We start from the raw sequence: 27961 nt of genomic DNA, 5'->3' as shown, positions 1-27961 counted from the left end.
ACACACACACACACACACACACACACACACACACACACACACACACACACACACACACACACACACACACACACACACACACACACACACACACACACACACACACACACACACACACACACACACACACACACACACACACACACACACACCAGTAGGAATGATACCAGAAGAATATCAATATTCACCGTAATAACAACAAAGTTAAACCTTGTCACTCTTTTTCCAGTGTCTACATTATACATATGCATTGCAAACACGTCATTGGTACATCATAGCCTTTATCTTGAACTCTACTTATTTTGTGTTTCCTTTTTTGAGTAGATGTTACGGGGGTGAAAAGAAAAGAGAAGCAGAAATGCAAAGCTCTTCAGTGACTGCATCTAAATGTGCAAAAACAGAAGCTGGTTTAATCTTTTTACATACACCACCTTTAAATTAAATACAATTCTGAATGTCTCTCTTCCCTTTAACATCCTCTCGATAGATATCTCCCTCTAAACTTTGGTGTAAAATAAATCCTCTCATTCAAATGCAACCCATAAATGAACAGTGTAAAATCACTTTTACAATAAAGTGTCAAATCTGTAACGGTTTGTGGGTTTCCTCGCTCAGCCTTCATGCAGGGGTTGGGGGCTTGTGCATGAGGAAGGGATTGCTAACTAGGTTGGATTAATTTCTGATTCTGTTTAAGAAGTAAAAATAAACTGATCAAAGATCATTTTAATAATGAGATTTGGACACAGTGGGATAAAGTGTGTTATAGGGTTGAATTCTGTTTCTTTCCGTCTTAAGGTTTTCTCTTTGCTCAACGCATGCTCCCTGAGAAGAATCAAAGAATGATCTCGCCTTCTTATAATTTTCTATTCCTTCTTGTTCTCGCATCCAAACTCTTATACCAAACAACTCCCTCACACGTCTTGTACTCCAGCACAAAAATATACACCTGATGATAACCCTATACATCAATTCCAATTAAATAAAAAGAAGACACAGTATGATTGTCCTTCCATCAAAAGAAACATGCCTTCTGTGTGCAGGGGGATGAGCTGAGAGAGACTCATGCATAAGTAACACTTGCAGCAGCAGCAGCAGCAGCAGCAGCAGCAGACCAAGAGGGAACCTTTTAAAAACACCACTGATTCATAATACGCCCCAAATAAGCTCTCAAGCTAGTTTTAGATGTTGAGTTGATGGGATCTTTCTGTGTGTGTGTGTGTGTGTGTCCTTGGCAACACTGCTTGTCCAATCAGAAAATGGACCACACAACCTGTCACCTTGCACTTTGCTTTCCACCCATGATGCTCTCCTCAGGGAGGGGATGTGTGGGTGGTGGGGGGGCTTGAATGCGTCCTGAGAAAGGGTATGCATCAGTTTGTGGATGTACTGTATGTTTGGGTGCATGGGTTGGAGGGTGAGGACAAGTTCAGCTCCGGCTCCAGTCTGGGAATAGATCAGGGGTCTTGAGGGGCGGGAGGGGGGTCAGCGTTCAGAGGGTCAGTCTCTCCCTGGGTTGAGGTCGTAAGGTAGCAGGTGAAGGGGTCAGGGGTCATGTTGTTGTAGGGCTCGTTGTAGTTTCTGTCGGTAAGCGGTGTATTTTTGCTCCACTGCCCGGGCGCGCTCCGCCTCCTCGTTCCCCAGGATCACCAGGAAGTTTTGAAGCTCAGGGACAGAGAACGCATACCACTGTGAGAGAATAACAGAAACAGATTAATACACCATGGCAGCACGTTTTTACTCATAGCCTTCTATGAATCTCAATCAAAAAGTAAAAATGTATTCTCTATAATTCCCCTTAATGTTACAATACAAAACAATTGTGAGAAACAATACAAAGCGCAGACGTGTCTGCCTCGAGAGCAAGAGTGTGTTTGGAGCAGTGAAATAAATGTATTATTTTGAGGATCATAATTGAACAAAAGGGAAGTATTCAGCCCTTAAGGGTCCATTTATTTCCTTGTATATTTGTGTAGGTATGTTCACATGTATGTTTGTATGTATACTGTGTGTGTCCCACTTATGTTATCTTGTGTGTGTGTTTTTTTTCTCACCTCCACCTCTCCAGTCTCATTTTCTTTAAGGACAAAGCTGAGCTGCTCTGGGTCGGGTCCTGTTATCAGCCTCAGGAGAAGAGGACGCTCACTCAGAGGAAGCTTCTGGAGCAGATCTGAACGGGACAGAAAAATATAATTTATTGTTGTCATTTACACGTGTTTCCTGCAAATGAGAAACTGAAGCTTTGTATACGAACAATGTAATTCTTACGAAGCTCTTTATGTTTGTACACAAATTACACTTCCGATCATGGACCAACACCCCTTTTACTTGTATATGTGTCATATTTCCCCTTTTTTATTCTAAAACTTAAAATGTGTATGACATAGTGTGGACCCTTTGCTCCAAGTATTATAATTCTTTAAAATGTTCTTATGTGTTTTCCAGATATTTTTGTATCCATCTTTTTGCACATTATAATTGTATTATGCCTAATATTAAGTGTTAAATGCATTAGGTGCATTAACTGTCTTCAAGGCTAAAGGTACTCTATTTACAAACACATTTCATTCGGAGGGTACAGTATGTTCGAAATATTACATTTACAGAAAAAGTAAAGGGATATGGCGCCACCTTGTGGAATGTTAATATTCAGATTTTTGATCATTACCAGTAAATTAAAGTTGTTTAACCTTTCACCCAAATGAAACTATATTGATTGAATTATAATTAGATCCAAGTGTAATTCCTGTGATTTTTTTGCATCTCCCGCCCACTAAATAAAGAATGATGAACCGCTCTCGGAAAAGAACAGAGCCATAAAAAAAACAGCTCCATTCACAGAGATGTAATCCCCATCACTGTAATGAGTTAGCTTCCACCAGTGTTCTCTCCTCACCCTGTCCGTCGCGGTGCGTCTGCCTGTACAGTGCAAACTTGCGGGGATTATCCAGCACCATGAACTTCTTCAGCAGGCCCTGGATGACCTCGCTGACGGTGGTCAGAGAGCGGATGTGGATCTGCTTCACACAGTCGCTCGGTAGGTAGAAGGATGTTCTCTTTTCGCTCTGCCCACAGTCCGACACATCCTGGCCCTCTGACGGTTGAGTGCGCCCCCCCGCCTGCCTGGACGCCCCCTCCGAGTCCCCCGCCTCTACAGCGGGGACTGTGACCGGCCGACTGAGCCTCAGGTTGACCTTAATGAAGCCCGTGTAGGATCCGTCTGAAGCCTGCAACGCACAGAGAGGAAGAGGAACACATGAGAGAGTGGAGGCACAATTTAGTGTTGAAATGTGCACTGATCATCAAGACTGGAAACAATTGTATGTGGTTCTTTTAAACATTTTGGGAAATACAGTTATTTGTTTTTTAAGGTCTAAACCGATCTCATGCGTGTACTAGTTTATCATAAAAACTGGGCTGGAGGAAGAAAGCTAATCTGGATCCGTTTAATCCAACATATTTTACAAATATGATATATGGTGTTGACTCGTGAGTTTTGAGGGGCTGCTGGGACGATTAAGCGAGTCTTCTCCGCTCACTCTTGGCAAATAAGCTAATATACCATACACTGACTCTATGTATGAAGACAACGCGACATCACCTGTTGGTTTGAGGAATATAGTTTTGAAGCATTGGGTTTGGCATTTTGGCCATTGGTTATTTGGAAACAGATGTGACACTAGAGGGTGGAGCTAAACACACCAAAGCTTAACATTATTAGGCCACTAAAACAATACAATAATCATCTTACGTGAACTGAAATCAATATGTCATTGTTGGACCCTGTCAATCACAAGTTATCCCTGCTTTTTTAGTGTATTTTAATCAAAATGGGCCAACAATTTACAAAATGGACACCATGCTGTAGTAAAGAAGACTCAAAACTAGTGATTAACTACATAAAGTTACGGTCACAATGTTTATAGAGATAATAAATCAAGTAAAAGCTTTATTTTCTCATAGAATTCACACAGCATTTAGATGTATCTCCTCTTGTGTTTAAAAGTGTTCCCTACGCTTGAATGACATTATGGCCCAGCTCAGTTTCCTGTTTCTATTCATCAGATGAACGAGAGGAAGTTATAATAATCTAGTTTCATTGTTAGTTTGACCTTATACAGTACGGTGCACTCACCATCTACAACAAGTGCTGAGAACTTACCAGATTCATGCCATTTTCAGAGACTTGAGCATTATACGCCTCTATCCTTTTCGACACCTCCTCTTCTGATAGGTCCTTTGTTCCTCTCGTCTCTTCCTCCTTTGCTTCCTTCTGCTTTGAGGCAAAGAGAGAATGGTCAATATACAAATATTGGTTCGTTCTTATTTCTTTAAACCAGCAGATGGTGCTGCTTCAATAACAAGTCTATGAACACATTCTCCATCTAGCCTTGCTCAAGTTGACGAATACATATCGGAGAACACCAGAATCAAGAGAAACCATCCCACCCTACAAGCCTTCCAGGCAGAAAAGGTGTCATATGTTGTTGAATAAACAAAATCTAGCCCTGTTCCTGCACTACTTGTGGGAAAACACCTCCTTGTCATGTCCTCCATCTTTCTCAGCTGCTTCTGTGACTGACGCTGATGGGTGACACTATCTCTTCCTCCTCAGTGTGGTTGCACAACTCTGCAGCTCTACATGGGGACAGGAAATGTGAATGGAGCACATCTCGCATCCCCCTTACTCATTTCCCTGTGACTATAGGAATGAAAAAAGGAGAGCGAAAGACAGAGAGGGAGGGAGGAAAGAAGCTATGAAGGGCAGAGAAAGAAAGGGGTGAGGACTGATGAAAGAGCGGCTACTGAGCCAGCCTTAGCAACACAGAGTTTGACTGGGTTATTTATAGTACAGAGGGATGCATCCTCTCTATCTCATAATTGTACTTTTTTTTGCTTCTCTTGTACGTTTGCATTTTCTGGGCCAGAGAGAGTGAGAGACAGAGTGTGTTTGAGAGAGAGAATGCAGGGCAGCAATCTGTAGGGGAGTCCTCGGGTTGTGATGAAGTCACTGTTTCCTTCAACACAGATACAGTGTGTAAGTGCACGAGTGTGTCTCTGTGAGTGCACACCTTGTGGTAATAAAGAACACACAAACAACACGAGTGTAGCTGAGCTCATCCTTGCAGACATTCAGCAGAAGAGGTGAAAAGAATGTAACAGTTAAAATGTCAAGGCTGACGATTGGAGATAGACAGACAGCACTGTGTGTGTGTGTGTGTGTGTGTGTGTGTGTGCGAGCGCGCGCGTGCGTGCGTGTGTGTGTGTGTGTGTGTGTGTGTGTGTGTGTGTGTGTGTGACAGTGAGAACATAGCTTTTTGTTGCTGCTTTTATCTCTGACACATTATTATCAGCCTCTCCTCTGTCATCACGGTCCTTCTATCATAGTAATTGTCCGTGTTGCGATGAAACAACAGAGCTATTATGCTCACAGCGTGTCACAAATGCAATGATTACAAGCGGTATCAGTTCGGACACAAACACATCAAAATACATATAATAATTTACCCTCTGACCAGTTAACACTCGTTTTGTATCTCTGCATCATGAATATATAAATACAAATAATAAAAACCCACACAACTCTGGGCGGTAAAATCGAGGCTGAAAATAATAATCCGAGGGGAAACAGAGGAGTTGACTTGTTTTCTAGATTCTACAGTCTAAGGCAACAAAGTGAGTTTGCAGGAATTCCTGTGTTTGTATGCAAGTTTCTAAATGTATCGGAGGCAGTGCCCTGCCCTCCGGGTCTGCATACCAGTGAGAGTGGTCAGGGGACAATAGAGCAGTTTCCGCCCCTGAGAGTTCCACAAAGTCCTGGGACACTGCTCTGTTAGACCGGACCACAAGGGAGCCAACAACCAGCAAGACACATGAATACAGAGAGAGGTAAACAAACTGAAAACTCTCAATGCAGTTACACCTTGGTTAATTCATAAAAAGATGTGACATGGGAATAATTTACATTCCCATGGTGCATCTTTGGTTCCAAAGATCTATTACTCGTTTGTTAAAAGCAATTGATACCTATATTTTGAATTACACCACACTATCAGGTTTTGATGCAATTAGCACACAAACAGTGCTGGGCACAGAACGTTCGGGCAAACAATATTTAATGACAGTAGTCAAATGTTTTCTCTTAACTGGAAGAATAGGAAAACAAAATGTCCGTTTTACCCCCCAAAAAATCAGCCTCTGGTAAAGTGTCCACTGAGTATTCGGTAATTATCTGATGATTTTTTATTTTTTTCTCATACTGATATTCTGAACAATCTGTGCTATTGTATTTGCTGTAAAGTCTCTCTACAGTAGGCTATTTCTATTATATGTACAGCACTTTGGCTCGACCAAAAAACTTGATTTGATTTGATAACAATATTACAGGTGACAGCACAGGACCAGGCCAGTTAATCCAGTTTAATGATAGATGTTAAGATAGATAGATGCAAAGCAGCTTAAGTGTGTAAGATATGGACTGTTACGTAAGGGTCACACACACTCCCACGCGCACACACACACACACACACACACACACACACACACACACACACACACACACACACACACACACACACACACACACACACACACACACACACACACACACACACACACACACACACACACACACACACACACACACACACACACACACACACACACACACACATGCCATGCAGACACACACACACCCCTCAGGAGGACATGAGTAAGTGTTGATGCTGTCACTCTGATGAGATCAGACAAGAGAAGTCATGACTCGCTGAAATGTCGCTGCAAATAGTCAGCATTAAACCATGTGCCGAACCCTGCTGTGTGTCTGCAGGCTTTTTGTGAACCTGACCAAACTCTTGACTGCAAACCTCCAAGTGTGTGTTAGTGTGTGTGTCTGCAGGGTTGACATCATGATCTTCAGGTAAGACTAAACTCTAGGATCTGTTACAACTGGCCAAGATTGAGGACATGGAAAACACTCACACACAACACACACATTCACATATTCACACACACTTTAGCAAAAGTGAAAATGCTCTGACTCTATGCTTATTTAAAAACGAGTATTATACCATACTCAGCACTAGGGATGCATACCGGTATCCGGTATTACCGAAATACCGGTTACTGGTGGCTACGGTATACCGTACAGAAATCAGATCCGGTTTCGATACTTAAAAAAAAAAAAATCTTTTATTTTTTTAATTAATTTTAAAAGTGAGTCCGTGGCCCGTGATGGCGGGTGTTATAAATTAGATTGCATAATCGCTTTTCTTCATATTTGATGTATTTTTCATTGTTTGTTCTCAATACTAGAAAGGTAAAAGTCCCACAAATGAACTGTGATGGGATTTGTTTTCTCTCACCAGTGAAGGTAAATGTTGATTTTAAAGATGAGATTTGTTTGTTTGTGCAATGCCGAGATCTCATGACCATTATTCTATTATGTATTTGTTCAGTGGTATCGGTATCGTAAAAAAGTCAACGATATGCATCCCTACTCAGCACTATATATTATGTAAACAATATATTGTTTCTTTAAATCGTCATTGTGCAAGTTAACTTGTGCTATTAACACATTGTGAAAGACTATTACGTTACACTCAGCTATAGTTTTTTTTGTAAGTTGAAATTGAGTATCAGTAGAAAGCAGCATTTTCTCTCATTGGTGCAATTAGTTGTATCGAGGCAGAATTCTGAAAGCAGCAAGAAGGCAGAACTGAACCTTCGTACCTGATTATATATCGCCAGTGATATTGTTATCACGATATTCAACATGATATCATGCAATCCTTTGATGCTGTTTCTGGTCCTTATGGTGCTAATGCAAGTACTTTTCAAAGCATTGTAATGTGAAGTTATGCAAAATATTTAAAAGTTTAACTACCTTCTAAAAACATAAAAAATTTCCCTCTGAAATGTTGTTGAGTGTAGGAGTCGTTGTAACAAAAACACTCTACACACTGTTTCCTACCAATGTTACGCAATAAAATAAATTCTGCAGAAGTGTACATGTAAATGTGTGTATCTGCTTTTTATATAACAGTGATATAACTCATTCATTCACATTCACTACATTAAAAAGGACAAACTGAACAGGCCCCCTGCTTATCACTCTATCACACACCTCACGCACGCACGCACTCACTCACTCACTCACTCACACACACACACACACACACACACACACACACACACACACACACACACACACACACACACACACACACACACACACACTCACACACACATTACAGCTGGCTGGCTAAACTGGAACTGGAGCAAAAGGTTCAGCTCTGGAAATAATTCATGAAAAAAAGAAGGTCTGAGCTCCCCTTCTGCTGTTTTGATGAACGTAAGGATCTCCCTGAGCATGCATGGAGGACGACTTAACACAGTGACACATTTAGAATTATTTTAAAATATATGATTATGTCTCTATTCCACTCTGATATTTTCATCACTCTTTCATACTCAGACAGAAAAAGGACGCTTGCGCTGCATGTCTACTTTGAATGCTCTACCAGTGGATGCATTCAAGAACCAGCCCCTCCTATGTTATTTCTCTTACTGTACTGGTATGGCTACTAATATGTCAAATCATTTGTCTTTGGTTGCGTGTTGCCGTAGAAATCAGGCACCATCAGCTGGCAGCTTCTGTGCCGGCAGCCTAGACAAGCTAACCCCAACACCCTCATGGCAGCAAAGCTAACTCCTCATGCTGACAACACAGCTGGTCAATTATTCAGGGGAATACCTTCTCCAAGTCAGACACCAAAGGCACCGCCAGGACGAGGACAGCAGGAAGAGGGCTGCTGAGCGTGCTTTACATTAATGCAAATGTCTGTGTAGTTTAAAGAATTTGTATCTCCAGGGTTGTTCTTGCATCCAGGAACACTTCTCCATCTGTCACACTTTTCTATCCTTCAACATATTCCCCTGCTGTGCATCCTGGGAGCCTGCAGTGTCATTAACACGGTCTGTCCCAGAGTTACAGTATCTGACAGAATGTGTGAGGTAACACAATGTACAATAGACCAAACACAAGTATCAGGAAGTGTGTGCCAACAAACCCACGAGTTGCTATGGTAACAAGGAAAATGGTTTTTCTACAGTTAAGTAGTTGCCCCTCACAAACACAGACAAATACACACACTCACAGATCTAGTGCAAAAGTGCCAGCTTTGTTTCTACGGAAACCTCTCCCACGCAATGTAGAGATAAGGACTCTATGGAATCTGTAGGTTAACGTCATTATCTCAGTTTCTCTGTTAAAACACTGCACACATATTGTTTCTGTGACTGATGCTAAATCCTTTAGCCCCTCACATGATAAATGCGCTGCCTAAAGGCATCAAGGCTGCTGAACAAGGCCGGCAGATCAATGGTTCAACAGAGGTTTGACATTAACCCCTTCCTACACTCTCACACATCTACAGGCCTGCTTACGAGCGCACACGCATCACCACTTCCTCTACACACTTCTGCTTTCTGGTAGCATGTTTTTGATATAAATGGCTGTTTGGTTCCCAGCACATCTGAAATGCCGTAATCTGAGTTTGTCTCACTCTCACAGTTTCATCTATCAGAGTGAGTGCTGCCCTGATTCTGTACCTTGGGTGCATGATTGGGCTTGCGGAAGAACGAGGTCTTGGCTGTGAAGAAAGAGAAGTCTTCACTCTCGTCATCCAGGCTGCAGTACCCGCTGCTCATGCTGTTACTGCTGGTCAGCACTGCATTGACAGTCATGGAGAGGTCCAGAGATGGCCCCCGGCACCGGTACAGCACGTTGACAGCTTGAGGAAGTCCTTTTTGATCTTGAAAAGCACAGCAGTGACGTGACACTCGGCCACGATCAGAGTCCCCCCGCTTCCAACTGTCCTCTGCACATCCAGAAAAAGTCAGTGCTCCTCTGCTGATGCATCCAGGAGAGTGTAGGTCCCGCCTGTGAGGGCGAGACAGGTGAACTCGGTTCAGATTCGGTGCTTTGCGTGCCACCAGAGAGGGGACCAGGAAATCCGAGAGCGAGACTTGTCACTTCCTCCTGACGCGATTGTGTGTGCTCTGACGCCGGTGTCACAAACAGACCACAGAGTATATGCACCTGGTCATTTGCAGCTGAACATGCTAGAACTCATACAGAGTATGTAACCATCTCTGAAACACACACACACATTTAGGTGTGTATTGGGGTCATGGAGTCAGCTTACAGGTTGGTTTCAAGTTCTGCTCACCTGAAAGCCCCTGTCACACCAGCAAACCGACGCTAATAGAGGCATGCATGCAATACCACATCCTGCTCTCTTGTGTCTCTGAAAGCACCGGCTGTGAGGAAACAAAGAGAGGTTCAATTCAACTCCGACATTCATGTGCTTGAGCATCCATCCGTCCCCGCTCCGAAGTAAACAGCCGCAGAAGATCTCTTGGCTGCAGCAACAATACGTCCGTAGACCCGAGCTACCTCTTCTCGTACGTTGCTTTGGCAATACTACCAGAGAGGCAGATGCCTCCCACTCATCCTCTCTTTTTTTCCTCTCTCGCTTCCTACCTCTCCTCTCTTCTCCTCTCCTTACTCTTTCTGCCCGTCTTTGCTCTCGTTGCTCCCTCACTCTAGCAGCCTCGCTCAACCATTTGTGGTTGAGTGTTATCAGCCAGCATGCACCCTCCCCCTCCTCTCTCTCTCTCTTCCTGAGAGCTACTGCACCCTGCAGAGCATAGCCACTTCCCCTTACAGAGAGAAAGAGGCATGGGTATGTAGAAAGACAAATGCTGATGAGTGAGAGATATGATGCCTCACAGCTCCTGTTTTGCATACGTTAGAGCAGCAGCGACAGGAGGCAGCAGAGGCCGCATGGGGAAGACAATGGTGACAATCTGCAGCAGGATGCAACGGTTTATTAGAAGCCACCTCAACCCCTCTAAGCATGTGGCTTTTATGATGGACACAGACTTAATTAGGGCAATTGTATGACATATTTTCCAAACAGGGGACAGATGCTGTCAGGGAACAGAACATAGCTTCTTGGTGGAGGGAAGGGCTCAAGGTGAGATTAAGGAAATAATGAATGATTGCCCTCAGGATAGAGATTGCGTTGACTTCTAACCTCACACTGACCCTGCAATCTGCCCTCTGACTCTGGCACTGACCCTTTTGTCACAAAGCAGATAAAGCCCCCTGTCATTCCCGAGATTGATGCCGCAACCGTTTGCACCTGCTGTTGCATGATTTTAAAATCCACTCAGGCATGATTAAAGGTAAACCTATATGTTAGTGGAGGGCTGCAGCATGGAGGGGCAGAGTGTCGCCCTTTCATCGGGTGTCTTTCTGTCAGGTTTGAGGCAGCCGAAGACTGATTACCTGCAGCTCTGCGCCTCCCTTCCATCAGTGTAATCACTTAGGGACCAGACAGCATGCAGGACACACACATACATGCATACTGAGCAACACTGGCTTCAGGTCGATGAAGCCTGGTAACAGTGTATGTGCTTATAAGGGGGTAAAAGGGGATCAATTTATGCTGATGCACACAAAAAGGGCCTGTATAGATGGAAGGGACATAAAACACAACCACACACACACATAGAGCTGCAGCTATAAAACAGAGCAAGAGGAGAGAAAGAGGAGAAAGAGGACTGCAGGAAATGAACTGTCATATCTCCTCTTGTCTGCAGTACTGGAACACAACACAAGTGCAGAGAGAGAGAGGCCTTAGTCACAGAGTTCACATATCTCCGAGACACAAATCATCAACGCTCACTTAAATCTGACTTTCATCTCATTATATTTAACCACACAGTCATTACACTCAGAAAGAACAAGTGGCAGTTAAGCTAAAAAACAAAATACAGAAAGTATATGCCATAGGTTTGATGCAGTAGATGTGGAATAGTGTAAGAAATTGGCACATTTTGGATAAATGGCCTGAGATGAGAAAGTTACTGACAGTAAAAGACATTTGGTACTCAATTTATCCGCCTGCTTGCTTGCTCCAGTTCTTGCCATTTCTAACAACGTGTTTCAGAGCAGAATTATTGCGTGTATTTGTTCACAGAGTACTACCTGGCACTCTACCAGGGTCTTATTTTGTGTTATCTGCCCCCTAGGCATAGAGTGGCTGCCAACAATCTGCTGAAGGCCTGTGGGGTTATCCAGCTTGTCTCGTGCATGTTATGAGTGTGTGTGGTATGAGTGTGTGTGTATGAACTTCATTGCGTGGGTGACTGAGGATAGGATGCCAAGAGCAGCATGCACGCTCCCACTCTCTCAGGTTCCTGTACACACACTCATATGCTTACACAAGAGTGGGGAAAAGCCTATTCTGATGATGAATCTTACATCATTGTAATACATAATAACTGTACCATGTGGCTAGTATTGTATGAGAGGATATGAGAGTATGAAAGAGTTTTTGTTTAAATGCACAATATGTAGTTTTCTGTCGCAATGGGGTCTCTCAATCAAAACATGAAGGAGACAGAGTTTGGGGAGTCATGAAGAAACTTTGGATCATTAGTGTGCAGTCTGCTCTTCCTGGTTAGGAAAACATCATTGCAGATAATTCGGCTCCAGTTAAAAATCTCACAGAGGTTTCCTCCTCTCCAAAAAAGAAGATTGGTAAAAAATGGAATACAATTCTGAATCAAGCAGTTTTGCTTAAAACGTCTTTTTTTCTTTTTCTGATGGACAAGCTACTGCTAACGTTAGCTTAGCTTGTTTAGCTGATAACTTAACATCCAGACATCCAATGATTATTACCTTTTATCTGGTGAAATTACATAGTTAACATAACTAAGACTATTTTAACAATAAGTGTATCTCAAAACGAGCAAACAACTACAATGCTAATAAATGCGCAAAGGGAAAACAACGCCATTAAAAGAAGCGAACAAATGACCGACCGTAAGCATGATGGATTTGTCTAGGTTTGAACATTGTTGGAAACATTTATGATAATGCAAGAGCACAACTCAACAACATGTATAACATACATGTAACGGTTTTAAGACATGTAAGAACTGGAAATGTTACATATTATAGGCTACCTATAAATAGTGGATGAATAAATATGTACCACTAGCATATATCACATCTGAGAATAGATTTAGCAAAACACTCTATGCCATGTTGGAGGTCCCTGCGGAGAACAGTGATTAACCTAATTAGCTTGCAGTCTTATTAGAGAAGCTGATTGAACAAATCAAACACATTCTAAAGAATAGGAGAGATCCGAGGAGTCCCAGAGGAGGATAAGGAGAGAGACTAGGTGAAGCAGGTGAAGGGGGGAGGAAGGCACATCAGATGTGACGGAGCAGATTCTGTGCTGGGAACATACTGTGACCGAAAAAGGAAATGAGCGAATATATAAATTCACAAGTAGACAACCGGGGAGGAGAAGGGACAGCATGTTGTGAAAGAGGAGGATGGTTATGTAAGAGTGTAGGCTTGGAGAGATGCTATGAACTCTGCCATTACTCAATGTTGACTCATGAAGAGTTCAGCACACTACATTTGCCTACAAGTGCCTCTTAAAATGCCACATTTAGGCCGCTTTATCTAGTATGTTTTCTATTTAATTTGAAATGCTCACCCTATACTGAGGGGCAGCGGAGGAGCAGCGTCTTCTGGGAGATGGAGTTCCTTCTTCTCTGTCCTTTCGGTTGCAGTCCAGCTGGACCCGGCTCTCACACTCCAGGTGACAGGTGTAGCTACAGTCTGGGGAACAGAGAAACATGCTGTCAGAGAAAAGAGCACACACAGTAGGAGAGAACCAAATAATAATGAATAAAACATTACTAAACATTGACCTAACACTGTGATCAATAAGCCTCTGGAAATTCATGTTGGAGAGTGTAGTGCTCAATTGTGAATTCAAAATGAAGTTTTAATCAAACAGGTACAGTCATATAAATTCTCCCTTTACAGAGAATTTGCTCCATCTAGTGGCCAATGCCAGACTCACACATACAAGGCGCCAGACTGCAGAGCGACAATGCATCAACAAAACAAACCTAAATACACTTTTGTTTGTAGAGTGAGACCAGCACACACAATACTTAATGTTATAACTTGTATCATTAGCAAAGTAATAACCTTATGATATTAAGATCCACTTTTATACCTTCAACCTATGGCAGCAGGAGTAGTCTTCTGTATACTTAATATGGATATATGGCAGGAGTAGTCTTCTGTATACTCAATATATAATGGATATATGGCAGGAGTAGTCTTCTGTATACTCAATATATAATGGATATACTGCACAAAGTCAAGCTAAGAGAATAAAGTAAACAAATACAGAAAGTAGTATAGGCATACTGTATGGAAACAATAGAGCAGCTTTTGAACGGCCAACTCCCATCTTACTGCTAAGCAAGAAAAGAATAGATTTAGGTGCTTCCTCCAAGGTTTCCTGAAATAGTCCACTCTTCTTTAATCTGTCGCTGGTCCCACATGTGACAGCCTCGGCTTGTTTATGTCTGACAGACTTTATTGCGGCTAGAGGTTTTCCCACTGAGACGCATAGCCTCACATCTGACTTCTCCGCTGTTGGTGAGATAATCCATGCTAAAGAAAGAGAATTTTTTTAAAACCACATGAGTAGAGAGCGAGAGCAGGGGGGGGTTAAACTATGATTCAGATCCCTTTCGTGGTCCTCACGCAGGAACGCTCCGTGAATTCAACTCATTCTATATAGATTTGATAAAAACATTATTATATTTCCATAATGTTCAGTTTTAGAAGCCGAAGCTTGATTATTTTCTTCAGAACAACACATTGTTTTCTGGTGCGCCTCTCCATGGCTGCTGTCAAAGAGCTGAGATCTGCCCGGTTGTTCTTCTGTCTGCTGATATTAGCGTCTCTGTCTGTGTCCTGCTGAGAGAGGGACACCACTGCGTCTCGCACATTCAGCATCGTAACCATGGCAACAAGCTTATTGATGAGAGGGAAAGGGAAGAGCTCAGCTTACATAAGGGCCCCATTAAACAGCCATGTGTAGAGGGTTTTCTGTTATGTATTAGAAAAACAATTCACTTTTATGCCTGGGATTAAGGTATTTTCAGTATATCTTGTTTGGGGGAAGGAAATGCTTATATAATGGCAGGTAAAGTAGTAGAGCTGATTGTAGAAGCAGCAACAAGGAGGATAGAGTAAAGGGAGACATGACAGGGCGTACTGACTGGAGGAATTTGTGTAGCAAAAAGAAAGTTCAGATAGAGGATGCTTTGCTCCTGACAGTTTGAAGGTCAGTGCGTTGAGAGAGGGAGACAGACGTAAGTATGTGTGTGTGTGTGTGTGTGTGTGTGTGTGTGTGTGTGTGTGTGTGTGTGTGTGTGTGTGTGTGTGTGTGTGTGTGTGTGTGTGTGTGTGTGTGTGAGACCAGTTGGCAGTGAGAGACAGAGGGTGAGAGGATAGGGCTGCAACGCCTCGCTGACAGGAGGGATGTGAGGAGGAAAGTGTAGAGTTCGGATAAGGGATGCTCTGCTCATGATAGTTTAGAGGTCAGTGCAGAAAGAGAGGAAGAAAGGAAGCACAGGGGAGGGGAAGAGAGAAACTCCTTTCCTGTCCTGCTTACTTTATTTACTCCATCCAACCTCACTCTGGATCACAGACTGTGCCTCTACTTCTATATATTGAAATAATATAATATATGGGAGATAATCCTTGCTTTGTTGCAGTTGGATGAGAATATTGACACTCCTCTCGTATCTGTATAGTTTGAAGCTGCCATCAGCAGCGAGCTAACTTAGCTTATCACAAATACTGCAACATTGTGACAGAGCATGGCTTTATTCAAAAGTGCCAAGATTCATGATGCCTATGAAACAGTTCATAACAAATGGGCATTTAGAGGAGCTGGTACGTTGATAAACTAAGCTAGCCACATACTGTAGGTAAATGTTTGTGTTGCCCTAGTGATACGTGAACTCTGTGTTAAGAGTTATTATGCTTATTTCACAAAATGTCAAACTTGACCTTAAAAAATGCCCTGTTTTCCTTAAGCAACATTTTTATGTTAATAATGTTTACATCAGAGTTACTTGTTAAGGTATAATGGTTTATTTTTGTACCATGTGCATAAATAATACATGGTACAAAGAAACATGGAAACTAATGGAAAATAGTGGCCCGTGGTCAAGGACTGCAAAGATGAATTAAAGACTCCATTTGTTGTCATTCTCAACACTGAGTGGTGGTTACATGGAGAGCATTTAGCCGTCGTCTTTCTCCTGATAATTGATTACGAAGACAGGAATTACTGCTGGGCGTACCGCAAGGAATATGGGCGGAACCCCGTTCCACACCCACAGTGAGATACACCACTGTCAGCAAGTCATGGTCCACCTAGGATCCTGAATATTCCCACACTGATAAGACAAACTACCTCTGTCTCTCACTCACACACATATACTGTATTTACACACCAGAAATTGACATTTGAACCCAGTCCTGCCTGATTCTAAAACCACAAACATACACATAAATAAACAGAAATTTGTGGTAATTATTTAGTTTTTGCTGACTTCCTTGTGACAATATATGATCCACACCCTTAAAAAACCCTAGTTTTGATCAAAGTTATTACAAGGTTTTGGACCAACCTAAATTAGGTGGGTCAGACCTTTTCTTGTATGCATACGATGTGGACATTGACAGGCTCGCATTATGCTGGACCTCCTTAAGATGCTGCCTATGTGAGTGCTAATGAGCGGTTTAAAAAATAAAACTGCAGCAGCAGTCCAGTGGCCCAGAAGGACTCTGAAGGTTATGCAGGCTTGCTGACACCAACATAATCACAGAGAATCAGGAGACGAATGTGAAAAGAGAAAGCAAGAGCGTCAGCAAAAAGGACAATTTTTCTGATGTGACTGTCTTTGTTGGTTGAATTCCTGCCACACAACTTCTCTGCTAGACTCTATGTTTGTGCTTACAGGGGTTTTCCTTGTTGCTCTTCTATGGAAAGTACACAACTATTGAATGGGGAAGTGGCTTTAACTTAAAGATGGCGATAGGCCGGTTCTGCTTTTTTCGATTTTTAGGAGAAGTTGTGTTTAAGTCAACTGATAGGAATGCCACTAAAGGTTTTGTAGAAGAACCTCTAACGTTGGATTTTGCACGAGAATAAGTCATCCAGTCCGGCTTCCTTCCTATCCTAACGCCAGAACAATACGCACACAAATAACAATAACGCAGTAAATAATGAGAGGGAATGTTTTGGTGTATTTCATATATCAACACACTTCATTCTTTCAAATAGGACTGGAAAGTACCGTGTACTTTTTTTTACTTTGATTCTTTAAGTCTGTACTGAACCAGGAAAAGTAGCCTTCATGCAGTCTGCTTCCTTTGAGTGAACATTTCTTTACACATTAACTTCAAGAACTTGTCCCAACAGACTCTTTTAAGAGTATTTATGATTTAAAGGCAAGCTATTCCAGCTGTCAGTACTATGCTATATGAACTATATGTTTGGTAAATTCTACATGTGGCTGTTATGTTAGCGAGGACGCCCCAGTAAAATGTACTTAATCACAGCGAGGTATTTCCTGGTTAAATAGAGTTATTAAAAAAAAGTAGACACTTTGACGACAATCATGAACGTGCAATAACCCCTGCATGCTGCACCAAGTGATGACTGTAATGAAGTTGAGCCATAAACACTCATTAGCATGTGGTCCTCCCGCGCAAAGGCCAGAGTCTCCAGTCTGTGTTGTCTCAACAAGAAGAAGGGCCGCGGTGTTGTGTGTCTCCACGGTAGACTGGCCTCGGCTGCTCATCTTCATCAGGAGGATCGTGCGCAGACTCCCTCTTTGTCTCTCAGGCCATCTTTCCAGTCTGATTGCTTTCAAAAGGACAACGCCTCCAGACAGAGCCGGACGATGGTGCAAATGGATGGAGATGGAAAGAGAGAGAGTGCTAGGAAACTCCATCAGTGCAGTGTAAAGTGATGAAGGAGCTTTAATGTGGAGTATGTAAAGATCTATATGTTGTGGCTGTGTTAACTTCAACTGCTGCACTTCGGTCGATAACTGCCAAGGGAGCCAGGAAAAGGAGGAGCTCGATAGCAGAGTGTAAAAGGGCAATATTGTTCTAAAATAAGAGAAATATTTCGACTGTTTTCTTTCTGTCTCCTAGAATCTATGATGATGTCTGTCCACTCCTATTATTCTCATTTCTGCACCATCTCCTCTAACGTCTTAGAAGATAGGGGATATGGGTGGTTGTTGTTTTTGTGGGAGACAGTGGGTGTGGGACAGACATGGGAGGGTAAAGACGCAGATTAGCAGAGTTTCTCAGGTCATGGAGGATGTCTGTACGGCTCCAGATAGAGACATTGGGAGGGGGGAGGATAAATAGGGGTAAGTCAGCTATAAGGCAGTGTCGATGATATTAACACGGTCTGTAATGAACCTAAAGGGGGCCCTGCGGGTCTTAGGCGGGAATTAAGAGCAGCTTTGGGGGGCTTTAGCCCGTCTGATCCCATCACAGCTCATTTGGAGCAGTTATCCATGTTCTCCTACTGTGAGCCGCACACACCATGTACTAGTACCGTTCATCATTATACACATATCTAAATAACACACTCAATGAGCTCCCAGGAGACTCACACTCCATATGCTGACCCACCAGCTCAAATCTATATTAACCTAAATAAAGTCTGCCCCAGTTCCTCTCTGACATCTGTGAGTGTTTGACAAACAGTAACTTCATTTGATTTGACTGACATTCTTTATCTTCATCGTCCCTGCATCTCCGTCTTCCCTTCCTTTAATTCCTCCATCTGTTGAGCCACAGACGCTCCTAAAACAAACAGGAGACGATTCACTGCTCATTCTGTCCAGGGAGCTGCAAATGTACACAGCCATGAATGTTTCATTGTATACCAATACTTAGCGTGTGGGTTTGGGGATTTGATGTTATAATTAGGTCTGTCAATAACTATAATTACGTTATTGACTTATTGTACAATATATTGACATGACCTCAATATTGACCTTGTGTTTAAATGCATGTCGTGTGTACACAAGTATGTCACCAGCCAACATGATGCCAGAAGAAGAAACACGGTTTGCCATCCCATGATAAGACATTTGTTTATTGTTTTGGTTCCATTTGATTTATGTTTCATTTATTTTATGTAATGTATTTTCCACATTTATTTTCCAATGTCTGAATATTCATTGTAAATAACAAATGAAATGCTCTTTAAAAGAGTGAACCTGCTTTGTTATGCTATTATCAATTTGAATGAAATGGCCTTAAAATGGCGATTTAAAGTGTATCGCCGTATTTCCGGGACAATGTTCTGGTCCATTTGGAAAACGCAGACTCTCTGTAAAAAGGTTTTTAAGACCAGGCACAGAGAATGGTATCATCAGGTTGATCACACTCTAGAAAGTTACCCCGAAGGCACACAATACATCACACCACTGTTTTCAAAGACTGAGTGATGAGTAAACTGACCTTTCGGTGGAGTGCCCCAGCATTATGTATTTCCTTGTAAAAACCATTACACAATATCATGATGTTAGCACATTTGAATTCCCCAACATGTTACTGTATTTGTAGCTGTGCAGAATATTTGTAAATGTCCAGACAGCATCATCCGTGATTATGATGTAGACAGACGATAATAATACATAGAAGCATAAAAACAGGAACTGAGTAATCTGGTTCGGGCCAGTTAAGGATTAATAACTAGTTTCCCTACAGGGAACACAATCTAAAAATACCCATTATACTGTCTGCGGTAATCGTACTGTTGATGCTGTTTCTGGAGCTTTTTGAGGCTGCAGCATGACGTCACTCAGGTGACCCATTGAGGAGCATCTCGCTGAGTCATGTTGGGTCAGGGTCTTATCAGGCTTACACGGGAGGAAACATACGCACATACAAAAAAGAGTAGTAACATCTTTTGTCAGTCTCTTGCTGACAATGAATCAATAATTCTGCAGCATCCGGCCACTTTTTACTCAACCACTTTTTACCCATGATGCCACATTGTGTGCTAATGTTACATTATGTATTCATCGCCCTCTAAAAGAAACTGCATTAGCCGGTTCTGTATTTGGAGGAAACATGGGAAAAATCAATACATTGCAGCCTCCCTTATATCAAATTCCTGCTACATATATGAAAGTCAATATGTTAACCCATTTACAGAGGATATTTTTAACAGATTGTGAAATTGTGCAAGTCTTTTCAGTTTGTGTGCGTGTTGGTGTGAAGCAAGGAGTAAACTGCAGATCCTATAATGCTTTAATTTCACCTGCTCACTGGACAGTTCTGCCATTTACAACCCGACCTGCTGCCTGTGTCCTCACTGATCACACACAATCTTACTCACACATGGGTCTTTACACAAAAGCGAGTGGAATTGATCAGCCAATAGAGATAAGGGGGGGGGGGGGGGGGAGAAAGACAAAGAGTGACAGGGCTTGCAGTTACCAGATAGACAGCCTGATACACACAATACCCAAATATTTTGGCTCAAAGCCGATCGTTGAGGCCAACCCTGCTCAACTTGTCCACTCGTCATGTTTCCCTTTTTTCAAAAATACTGACCCCTATCACCAGCAGCCTCTGGACCTCATATGCAACTTTGAAATCCCAGTTTAACCACTTGTACCACAGATGAAGGATACATCATGTATTAATCCTCCTAATTTTCTCTCATGGGATTAATAAAATATGTCTGTTTCTTGACACACTCTCCGGTCCGTACCTGAGGTGGTGAGCAGGGACCCGTTAGAGGAGGAGCGTCGGAGGATCCTCAGGCTGTCGCTCCAGGAGCGGGACTTGGGCAGCCTCTTCAGCAGCCGCCCCAGCCGGCGGGACACCTGTCCAAAGCAGGCACTTCCCACCTCCCCCTCCGAATCGCCCCTGACCTCATCCAGACGCAGGGACACCTGGCCCAGTAACATTCTGCCCGCCCCGACGCCTTCACCTCCCTCTGACCCGACCCCCTCCCCTTCCTCCTCCCCTTCCTCCTCCTCCTGCCCCGGGACGAGAGGTGCTATCTGTGCCATGGATGGCGCATGGTGACACCATCCGGCAGGCACCGACCTGTGCGCGTAGCCCTCGGCGGTCCTCGTGTCCTGCGCCCGCCCGCCCCTCTGAGGACTGCCCCAGCCCCAGCGCCAGCCCCCCCAGTTCCCCCCTCTGCCATCCCAGCGCAGCCACTCTGCCACCGGTGCCACGCTCCGTATAAACAGCCCCCTCTCCACCCGCTCTGCCACCCCTCCACCTGGACTCACACACACTCCCTAATGCTCTCAACTTGCCTCACACTGTCCCCCCCCCCTCTCGTCTGTACCCCCCCTCACACCTCAGCGTGCGGATATGAGCCCTAAATCTCTGCTGTACCACTTGTTCCTCTCTATCATCTCTCTGTTATCAATGCACCCTCATCCTCTCTCCGCTCGTTCTCTCTCCCTCTCTCTACTGCAGCACCCACACACTCTGCAGCAACAAACAGCCAGCTTAAAGAGACAGAGACCCCCTCGCAATCCTAGCTTCTCTTTCCCCCCCGTCTCGTCGCTCTCCAGCAACAGGAGCCTTTTTCCTTTCCGATTCCTCAGTGATGGACTGTTCAAAGTCCGTTCAGTAGCGGGCACCAGGGTGGGATCTCCATACAGAAGGGGAGACACGTCACAGACCACTGCAGAGGGAGTTATTGACGCTGCCTCCTCTCTTCTCCCTCTCCTCGGTGTGACACCCTACAGCACTGGTTGACGAGAAGTGAGTCAGCCGTCCTGTCTAACCCCTCAACGGTGACATATCTCGTCAGGAAGAAAGCATCACCTCAAATGAGTGTGCATGGGTGCTGGTGAGTGTGGGTTGAGGTGATGCGCAGTCCGGAGGTTATTAATATGCACTGTAAAATAGAAAGAGAGACAGAGAGCTACTGGGAGTTCAAATGCCCTACTTTCAAAAAGAAAAAGTTTGTGAGGAACATGATGTGCTCCCCAGCTTCACTCAAAAGCATATGACATAATCACGAGCATCGGCACATGAAGGTTAGGCTCTGATCTTATGCCACAGTTTTTTAAATGCAGTACTGAGTATGACGTTATGCTTTTATTGTAACAAATCCCTCACAAGAATCGCTCTTAAGAATGTCCTTGTCCTGTCCTGTCTGCCCTCTTCCTCTGCAGTTCTCCGATAACTACCCACCAAGGGCGACCTAAATATAGCCTGGTTGAAAATCCCCACTGTTCTGTCATACATACTGCTTAGCAGCGATGCACAGCAGAAGAGGAGAGCACAGACCACCATGCAGGTCTATCTGCCCAAACAACAACAAAAACCCATCTTGTCTCTTTCTCTATTTTGATCAAGGTCAAACAATGCTAAGTGGTGGGCGACCCGACTCTTTCCTCGTTTGGTTAAAAAAACGTTAACACAAGTTTGACATCATGTGATATAAGAGTGAGATTCAATGCAGCCTTGTATTGAGCTTGTGTTTATTTTGAGACATATGAGCTCTGAATGAATATTTTGGTTGAATTAAAACTATATCCATCACACGTCTGGTGAAGCGGCAGCAGTGGTATGCCGGGACAAGAAGGTTACGAGCCATTTAACACAACCTGTGTTTTCTTCCTCAACTGTGAATGGATCTCAGAGAGGACTGATGAGAAACAGCCGAAAGGGTCCCCAAGACAAGCTCTGTATTGTGTAGACCCTGGGAAGAGGTCAAATACGAATGAAGTAGAGTTTAAGGAAAACGTATATCCTCTAGAGGAATGCCATTGGGCAGAGAAGGCACTGGGGAGGGTCACTGTTAAGGTCTGTGGGAAATGTGTGTGTGCGTGCGTGCGTGTGTGTGTCTGTGTGCATGTGTGTGTGAGCATGTGGGGGCTTTCTGGAAGCCATGTGTCAAAAGCAGTATCCCTCGTTGTCTCTGCAGTGGCCAGCACGCGACCTCACATCTGCTGGTGTACATGCACTGTAAAAACAACAGTCTCCACTCTGCTTGCAAATATTCAATCACAAGGATTTCACAAATGTTTTTCGTTGTTGTGAAATCCAAGTTTTCAGGAGCGCTGATCTCTGGGGCATTCACCTCTTCCTACAGTGCTCTGGCACGAGGAGCAGAGATAACCAGGCTCTCTTGCAGAATAAATAGTTAGGTTGAAAATGTAAAAGTCACAGCAATCCGTCAAATGATAGAATTCATTGCACAAAAACATGAGGTGTTTATAATGTGTTTGTTTACAATTACTACTCCTACTTTGGAGCATTTATAACTGTTATAAATGGAATAATAAAGAATAACAGCTTTAAATATATAGTCATATTGGACTACACATGAACCAATCCTTATAGATATTCATTACCCTCTTTAAACACATTCAGATGTTGTATTTACAAATGCCCTCACATTTGCTTACATCTATATTGTCTTGTGCTATAAAGCAACAATTGGTCATCTGTTGCTCGTGCTACTCCACTTAGGTTTGAATGACAAGCATGTGAGTGTACATACAGTCGCATGTGTTTTTTCACGACAGACAAACCCCAGTGTGCCACAACAGCATGTTTCCCTGGAAGCTTTAATTCAATATTAATCTGACGTCTGACTGTCTGCCAGTCTGTAATCCCAACCTCTCCATCCCTCCCTCCAGAGACATAATCTCAGGCAGGAGACACCCAGAGCTAAGATTAAGGAGGCTGCCATTGCCCTCACTCACTCACTCCCTCACTCCCTGCTTCCTTCCTGCCATCCCTGTCATAGCAAATGGCAAATGACTATAACACAGATCAGCCACCAACAGGATACCACCTAATCTACTGTACAGATTGATATAACTGGTAGACATTGGATTTAACTGATCTTTTTTAAAAACATGTTTAAAATAGTTTTTCATGTTATAGTAACTCTTTTGTGCATTCCACTTTGCTTCTCTGTGCTTATAGCAAAAGTGTTTTTTGTTACAAAGAGGATAGCATCAGTAGAGTGAAAGTGGAGTTCCCCAAAAACACCAGATGTGTTAGTAAAGCTGACATATGTGGCTTATATGTCTAGATCATCATTTATCAAACATGTTTGTCATATGCATCATTAGTTGTTGCCCCATTAATGCCTGGTGCCACATATGGCTCTAATCTCTGTGTGTATGTATGCGTAAATAGTGTGGGGGGTTGCGGTACAGCAGAGACATGCTACAAATCAACCTCCAATTTCACTCCCATGAGACGCATTCAAGTTGTTTTTCGAAAGCACAAACTCAGACTAAAGCTATAGCAGTAGGCATGAATTCAGAGGATCACACAACATCTGAGCACGATGAGACTGGGAGCTCATGGCGGGATCGACAGATTTCACTTTGGGGTAAGGCCACATCACAACGATCCCACAAGCACTCGACTGTGGGGGGGGGGGGGGGGGGGAGAGCATGCATTACCGTTTCTATAAACTGCATATGCAACAAAGCCAGCACAGCTACAGGGAGGGTGATCAATTAAAGACAGACGGAGGGAGCGAGGCATACAACAAGACAAAGAGACTGAATGATGGTTGTTTACGGTTGCGAGGCCTCCGTCTCTCACTCCCTGTCATTTGCTGGGTGTAGTTCAAACAGAGCATGGCTGCATGTGCGTGCGTTGTTTCTATTTTGTGGCAGTTTTGGTTGCACAAAAATACCCAGAAATTCCTACATTTGTATTGCATGTCATAAATGACCCGGTGACCCCCTGTGACTGCACACCGCATTTAGCTCTGATGTCTTTTCAGAGAGAACGGGGAGCAGAAAGGACCGTTTGATCGTGGGTGCAGCTGCTGGCAGGAGAAAGCTACAGTTAATTAGCTTGATCCATAAAGACAGACTAGTGGAGACAAAAAGTTCTCGGGGTTGTTAAGAAACTCATGACTGTGTGTGTGTGTGTGTGTGTGTGTGTGTGTGTGTGTGTGTGTGTGTGTGTGTGTGTGTGTGTGTGTGTGTGTGTGTGTGTGTGTGTGTGTGAATAGCGCTCCAGTAATCTCTGCTCTTGCTCCACTGAGCTCGTGCTGATAGTACACTAAATCAGACCGCTCTGCAGTGCTCGCTCTTCTCCTCCATCCCTCTTTTTCTTCCCCATCGTTCCTGTTCTGGCTCTGCGTCTCTCCTCATTCCAATCACCCGGCCTCCCTCCACCTCTCCTCTGACTATTTCCACTATTGTTGACTTCCCTGTTTCCAACCACTTGTAATTCTTTCCTTATCCCTTTCAACCCTTTCTTCAATTGCTTTATCTCACGCTGTTCTGCAGCAGCAGCCTCACAGGGACAAAGCGCTGCTGACAACATGCCAAGTCAGCAGCCGCATGCACTCACACACACACCCCCCCCCATTAACAGCATGCATGTACAGTATGTAAGGAAAAGCCAACACACACACACACACACACACACACACACACACACACACACACACACACACACACACACACACACACACACACACACACACACACACACACACACACACACACACACACACACACACACACACACACACACACACACACACACACACACACACACACACACACACACACACACACACACACACACACACAATAACTCTCCAGGTTAGACTTGCAGCAGGTGTGTTTGTGTGTCAAAGTGAACACTCTATCCGGATTAAATATACGGTATATCTGCCAGGTCAAATGGGCTTGGCCCAAACTGTCTGCGTCCCAGAGCTGTGCAGGTAGGAGTGTTCTCCTCTCAGCATGAGTAAAGAATACAGTCAGGTATAGGAATGTGTAGATATAACAGGTACAATACATTTAAAACATTTTGGTTTGTCCTTACATACACACTCAACTGATACTGTCCCTAACATACAAGCCTCCTGGTATAAACACATTCTAATCAAACACATTTCATCCCGATTAAAATTAAGCTTTTCCAGAAATGTCCTTTTTTATTTTTGGATCCAGCTCAATGCACCACTATTAATTCTACTTTCCCTCACTCTTTGAGCTGAGGCTGCAAATCCCAGAGTTAGAGCTCTGGGAGGCGAAGCTGGAAGGACAAGATAATGGGATTTCCATGGAAGATTTTTGGCTGGCTCTATGGATTTGGGAAATGTCCTTCCTTTTTATACTGGTTCAGTCACAAAGGCACACTCACACATTTTCCTTTCACACAACCACCAGTATTGGAAGAATGTACCACTCGGCTACTTGTGCCCTTCATAGAATAATCCAATATTGTACCAGAAACAAGAAGATGACAAGATACAGGCCAGAAAATCAACCATCATTTTTCCTAAAAAAGTATTTCTGTTTCATTCAGGGAGAATAGAATGAACTGATCACACAAACTGAAAACAGTGTGCTGTTTTAAAGAGGTAAAGTTAGTGCTCAATGGCAAAGGATAACTATTATCATTTAACTCCAATTGTTACGCAGAAACAGCACTCACAGGAGAGATGAAAACATGATTTGACTCCTTACTACTTACTTTCACACTTGAGTGCCTGCGCAGTGATCTGGCGGCTACAGGCGTCACACCAGTCCTGCGTGCAGGGCTTGGACACGAACCGGTGTCCTTCACCTTTCTCGGTCCTCACCCGAGGGTCCACTCCCCGGGGGAAGATGGACCAGGCCTCTCTGCGGGGAGCCTCGGTGCGGGCCAGCTTGACGACCCCCGTCCTGCCCTGTGTGAGCCGCTCCAGAGAGAGACTGCCGCTGAGCCCCGGTGCCGGCCCGGGGGGGGAGACGATCGGCTGTCCGCTGTCTCTGCTCCGACTGTCCCGCCTCCCGTCTGCCGCAACCCGGTGCACGCCTTTGTGTCCATTCGTGTCCGCTCCGTTTGACATGACATTGATGCCCGACCTCTTGAGAGAAGACCCCCTCCGGCTACCTGTGTTACGGTTTGTGTAACAGTCGGTGTTGCTGTTGCAGTCACTGTTGATGTTCCCGGTTTGACTTCCGTGAAGCCCGGCTGCGGTGCGGCTGTCCATGCTGCCCTCCTCTCTGTCCCGGCCCGGGCTACGTGGCGCAGCAGGGCCGGTAGGAGCTCTGCATCCCTCCCCGGGCAGCGGTCCTCCTTTCACCGCCGTTGTTCCAGTCGGTCCCGGAGACAGGGGATGAGTTCCCGGTTGTCCTTCAGTAGTGGCCGCCCCGCAGTCCCCGCCGCTGCCCGAGCTCCTCCTGAACATCATCTTCTCCCAGGAAGATTTCCTCGGCAGGGTGATTTTCTTTCTGGCTCCAGCCAGTTTGAAGAGCAGCGGTTCCGAGTCCAGCCTGTGCGGACCCGGGTGCTGCCCCACCACACTCATAGACGCCATTATCCCGTCCCCTGTAATGCTTGTGTGTTGGCTGTTTGGTGTGTGTGTTTTTGAGCGTGTTTTCACTCCGTGCCCGGAATGTAAACTCAGCTCACGCCCGCGACAGCGTGGAGTAATGACGCGAGGGACCTGACTGCTTTAAATGCCAAGGGCGCGCTCCCTTTTTGAACGCCGGGGGCGCGCTCTAATCCCTGGCTCACACTGGATGTTTGATTTACCATTACTAGATGAATTATTAAGCAGTTATTTAATGGATATACTTATCTTAACTTCCTGAAGACTCGTTGTTAATTTAAGCGTTTAACCACATTGCCACAAGGAATTTACTCATAGCCTAATCATGTTAACATCGTATGAACTGACCTGTAGGCTATTAAAGACAGAAGATAGAATGGAATAATCAAGAAACTAAAACCACAAATGAAGACTTTGTGGAGTGATACCAGAGACTGAATTAGGAAGTAGGCTATGACATACAACACTTATAATAATGCTGATATAGTTTTAGGGAAAGATATATAATAGCATTGTCTTACGACAACTACGTTTGAATTTGTAAAGTCAGCTATTGTATGTAATCAATTATTTATTTATTTGTGGAGGTGGATAGAGGGCTCACACAACTACTTAATTAATTTGATGTGTAAGACTTATTTTTAGGTGGGCCTACAGCTTGCCTTGTC

At 43.9% G+C, this 27961-nt stretch overlaps 1 protein-coding gene across 5 annotated transcripts; it reads right to left on the bottom strand.

Moving 5' to 3' along the window:
- Positions 1-71: 71 nt before the first annotated feature.
- Positions 72-27412, bottom strand: rassf5 (Ras association domain family member 5). Of its 5 annotated transcripts, none has more exons than XM_034083432.2 (6): positions 26450-27412; positions 13584-13708; positions 4160-4270; positions 2894-3224; positions 2052-2167; positions 72-1686 (listed from the first exon to the last, which is right to left on the bottom strand). In XM_034083432.2, exons 1-6 carry the CDS (start codon positions 27276-27278, stop codon positions 1543-1545), a joined length of 1656 nt encoding a protein of 551 aa, XP_033939323.1. In that variant the 5' UTR covers positions 27279-27412; the 3' UTR covers positions 72-1542. The 5 variants fall into 5 exon arrangements, with proteins under 5 accessions (XP_033939323.1, XP_033939322.1, XP_033939324.2 ...); XM_034083431.2 differs by having other exon boundaries at positions 4160-4273; positions 26450-27411; XM_034083433.2 differs by lacking the exon at positions 26450-27412 and adding an exon at positions 20721-21119 and having other exon boundaries at positions 75-1686; positions 4160-4273.
- Positions 27413-27961: the final 549 nt, after the last annotated feature.

Source organism: Pseudochaenichthys georgianus, chromosome 5 (genome assembly GCF_902827115.2).
Source record: "Pseudochaenichthys georgianus chromosome 5, fPseGeo1.2, whole genome shotgun sequence".
NCBI lineage: Eukaryota > Metazoa > Chordata > Actinopteri > Perciformes > Channichthyidae > Pseudochaenichthys > Pseudochaenichthys georgianus.
This window is presented reverse-complemented; position numbering and strand designations above follow the sequence as displayed.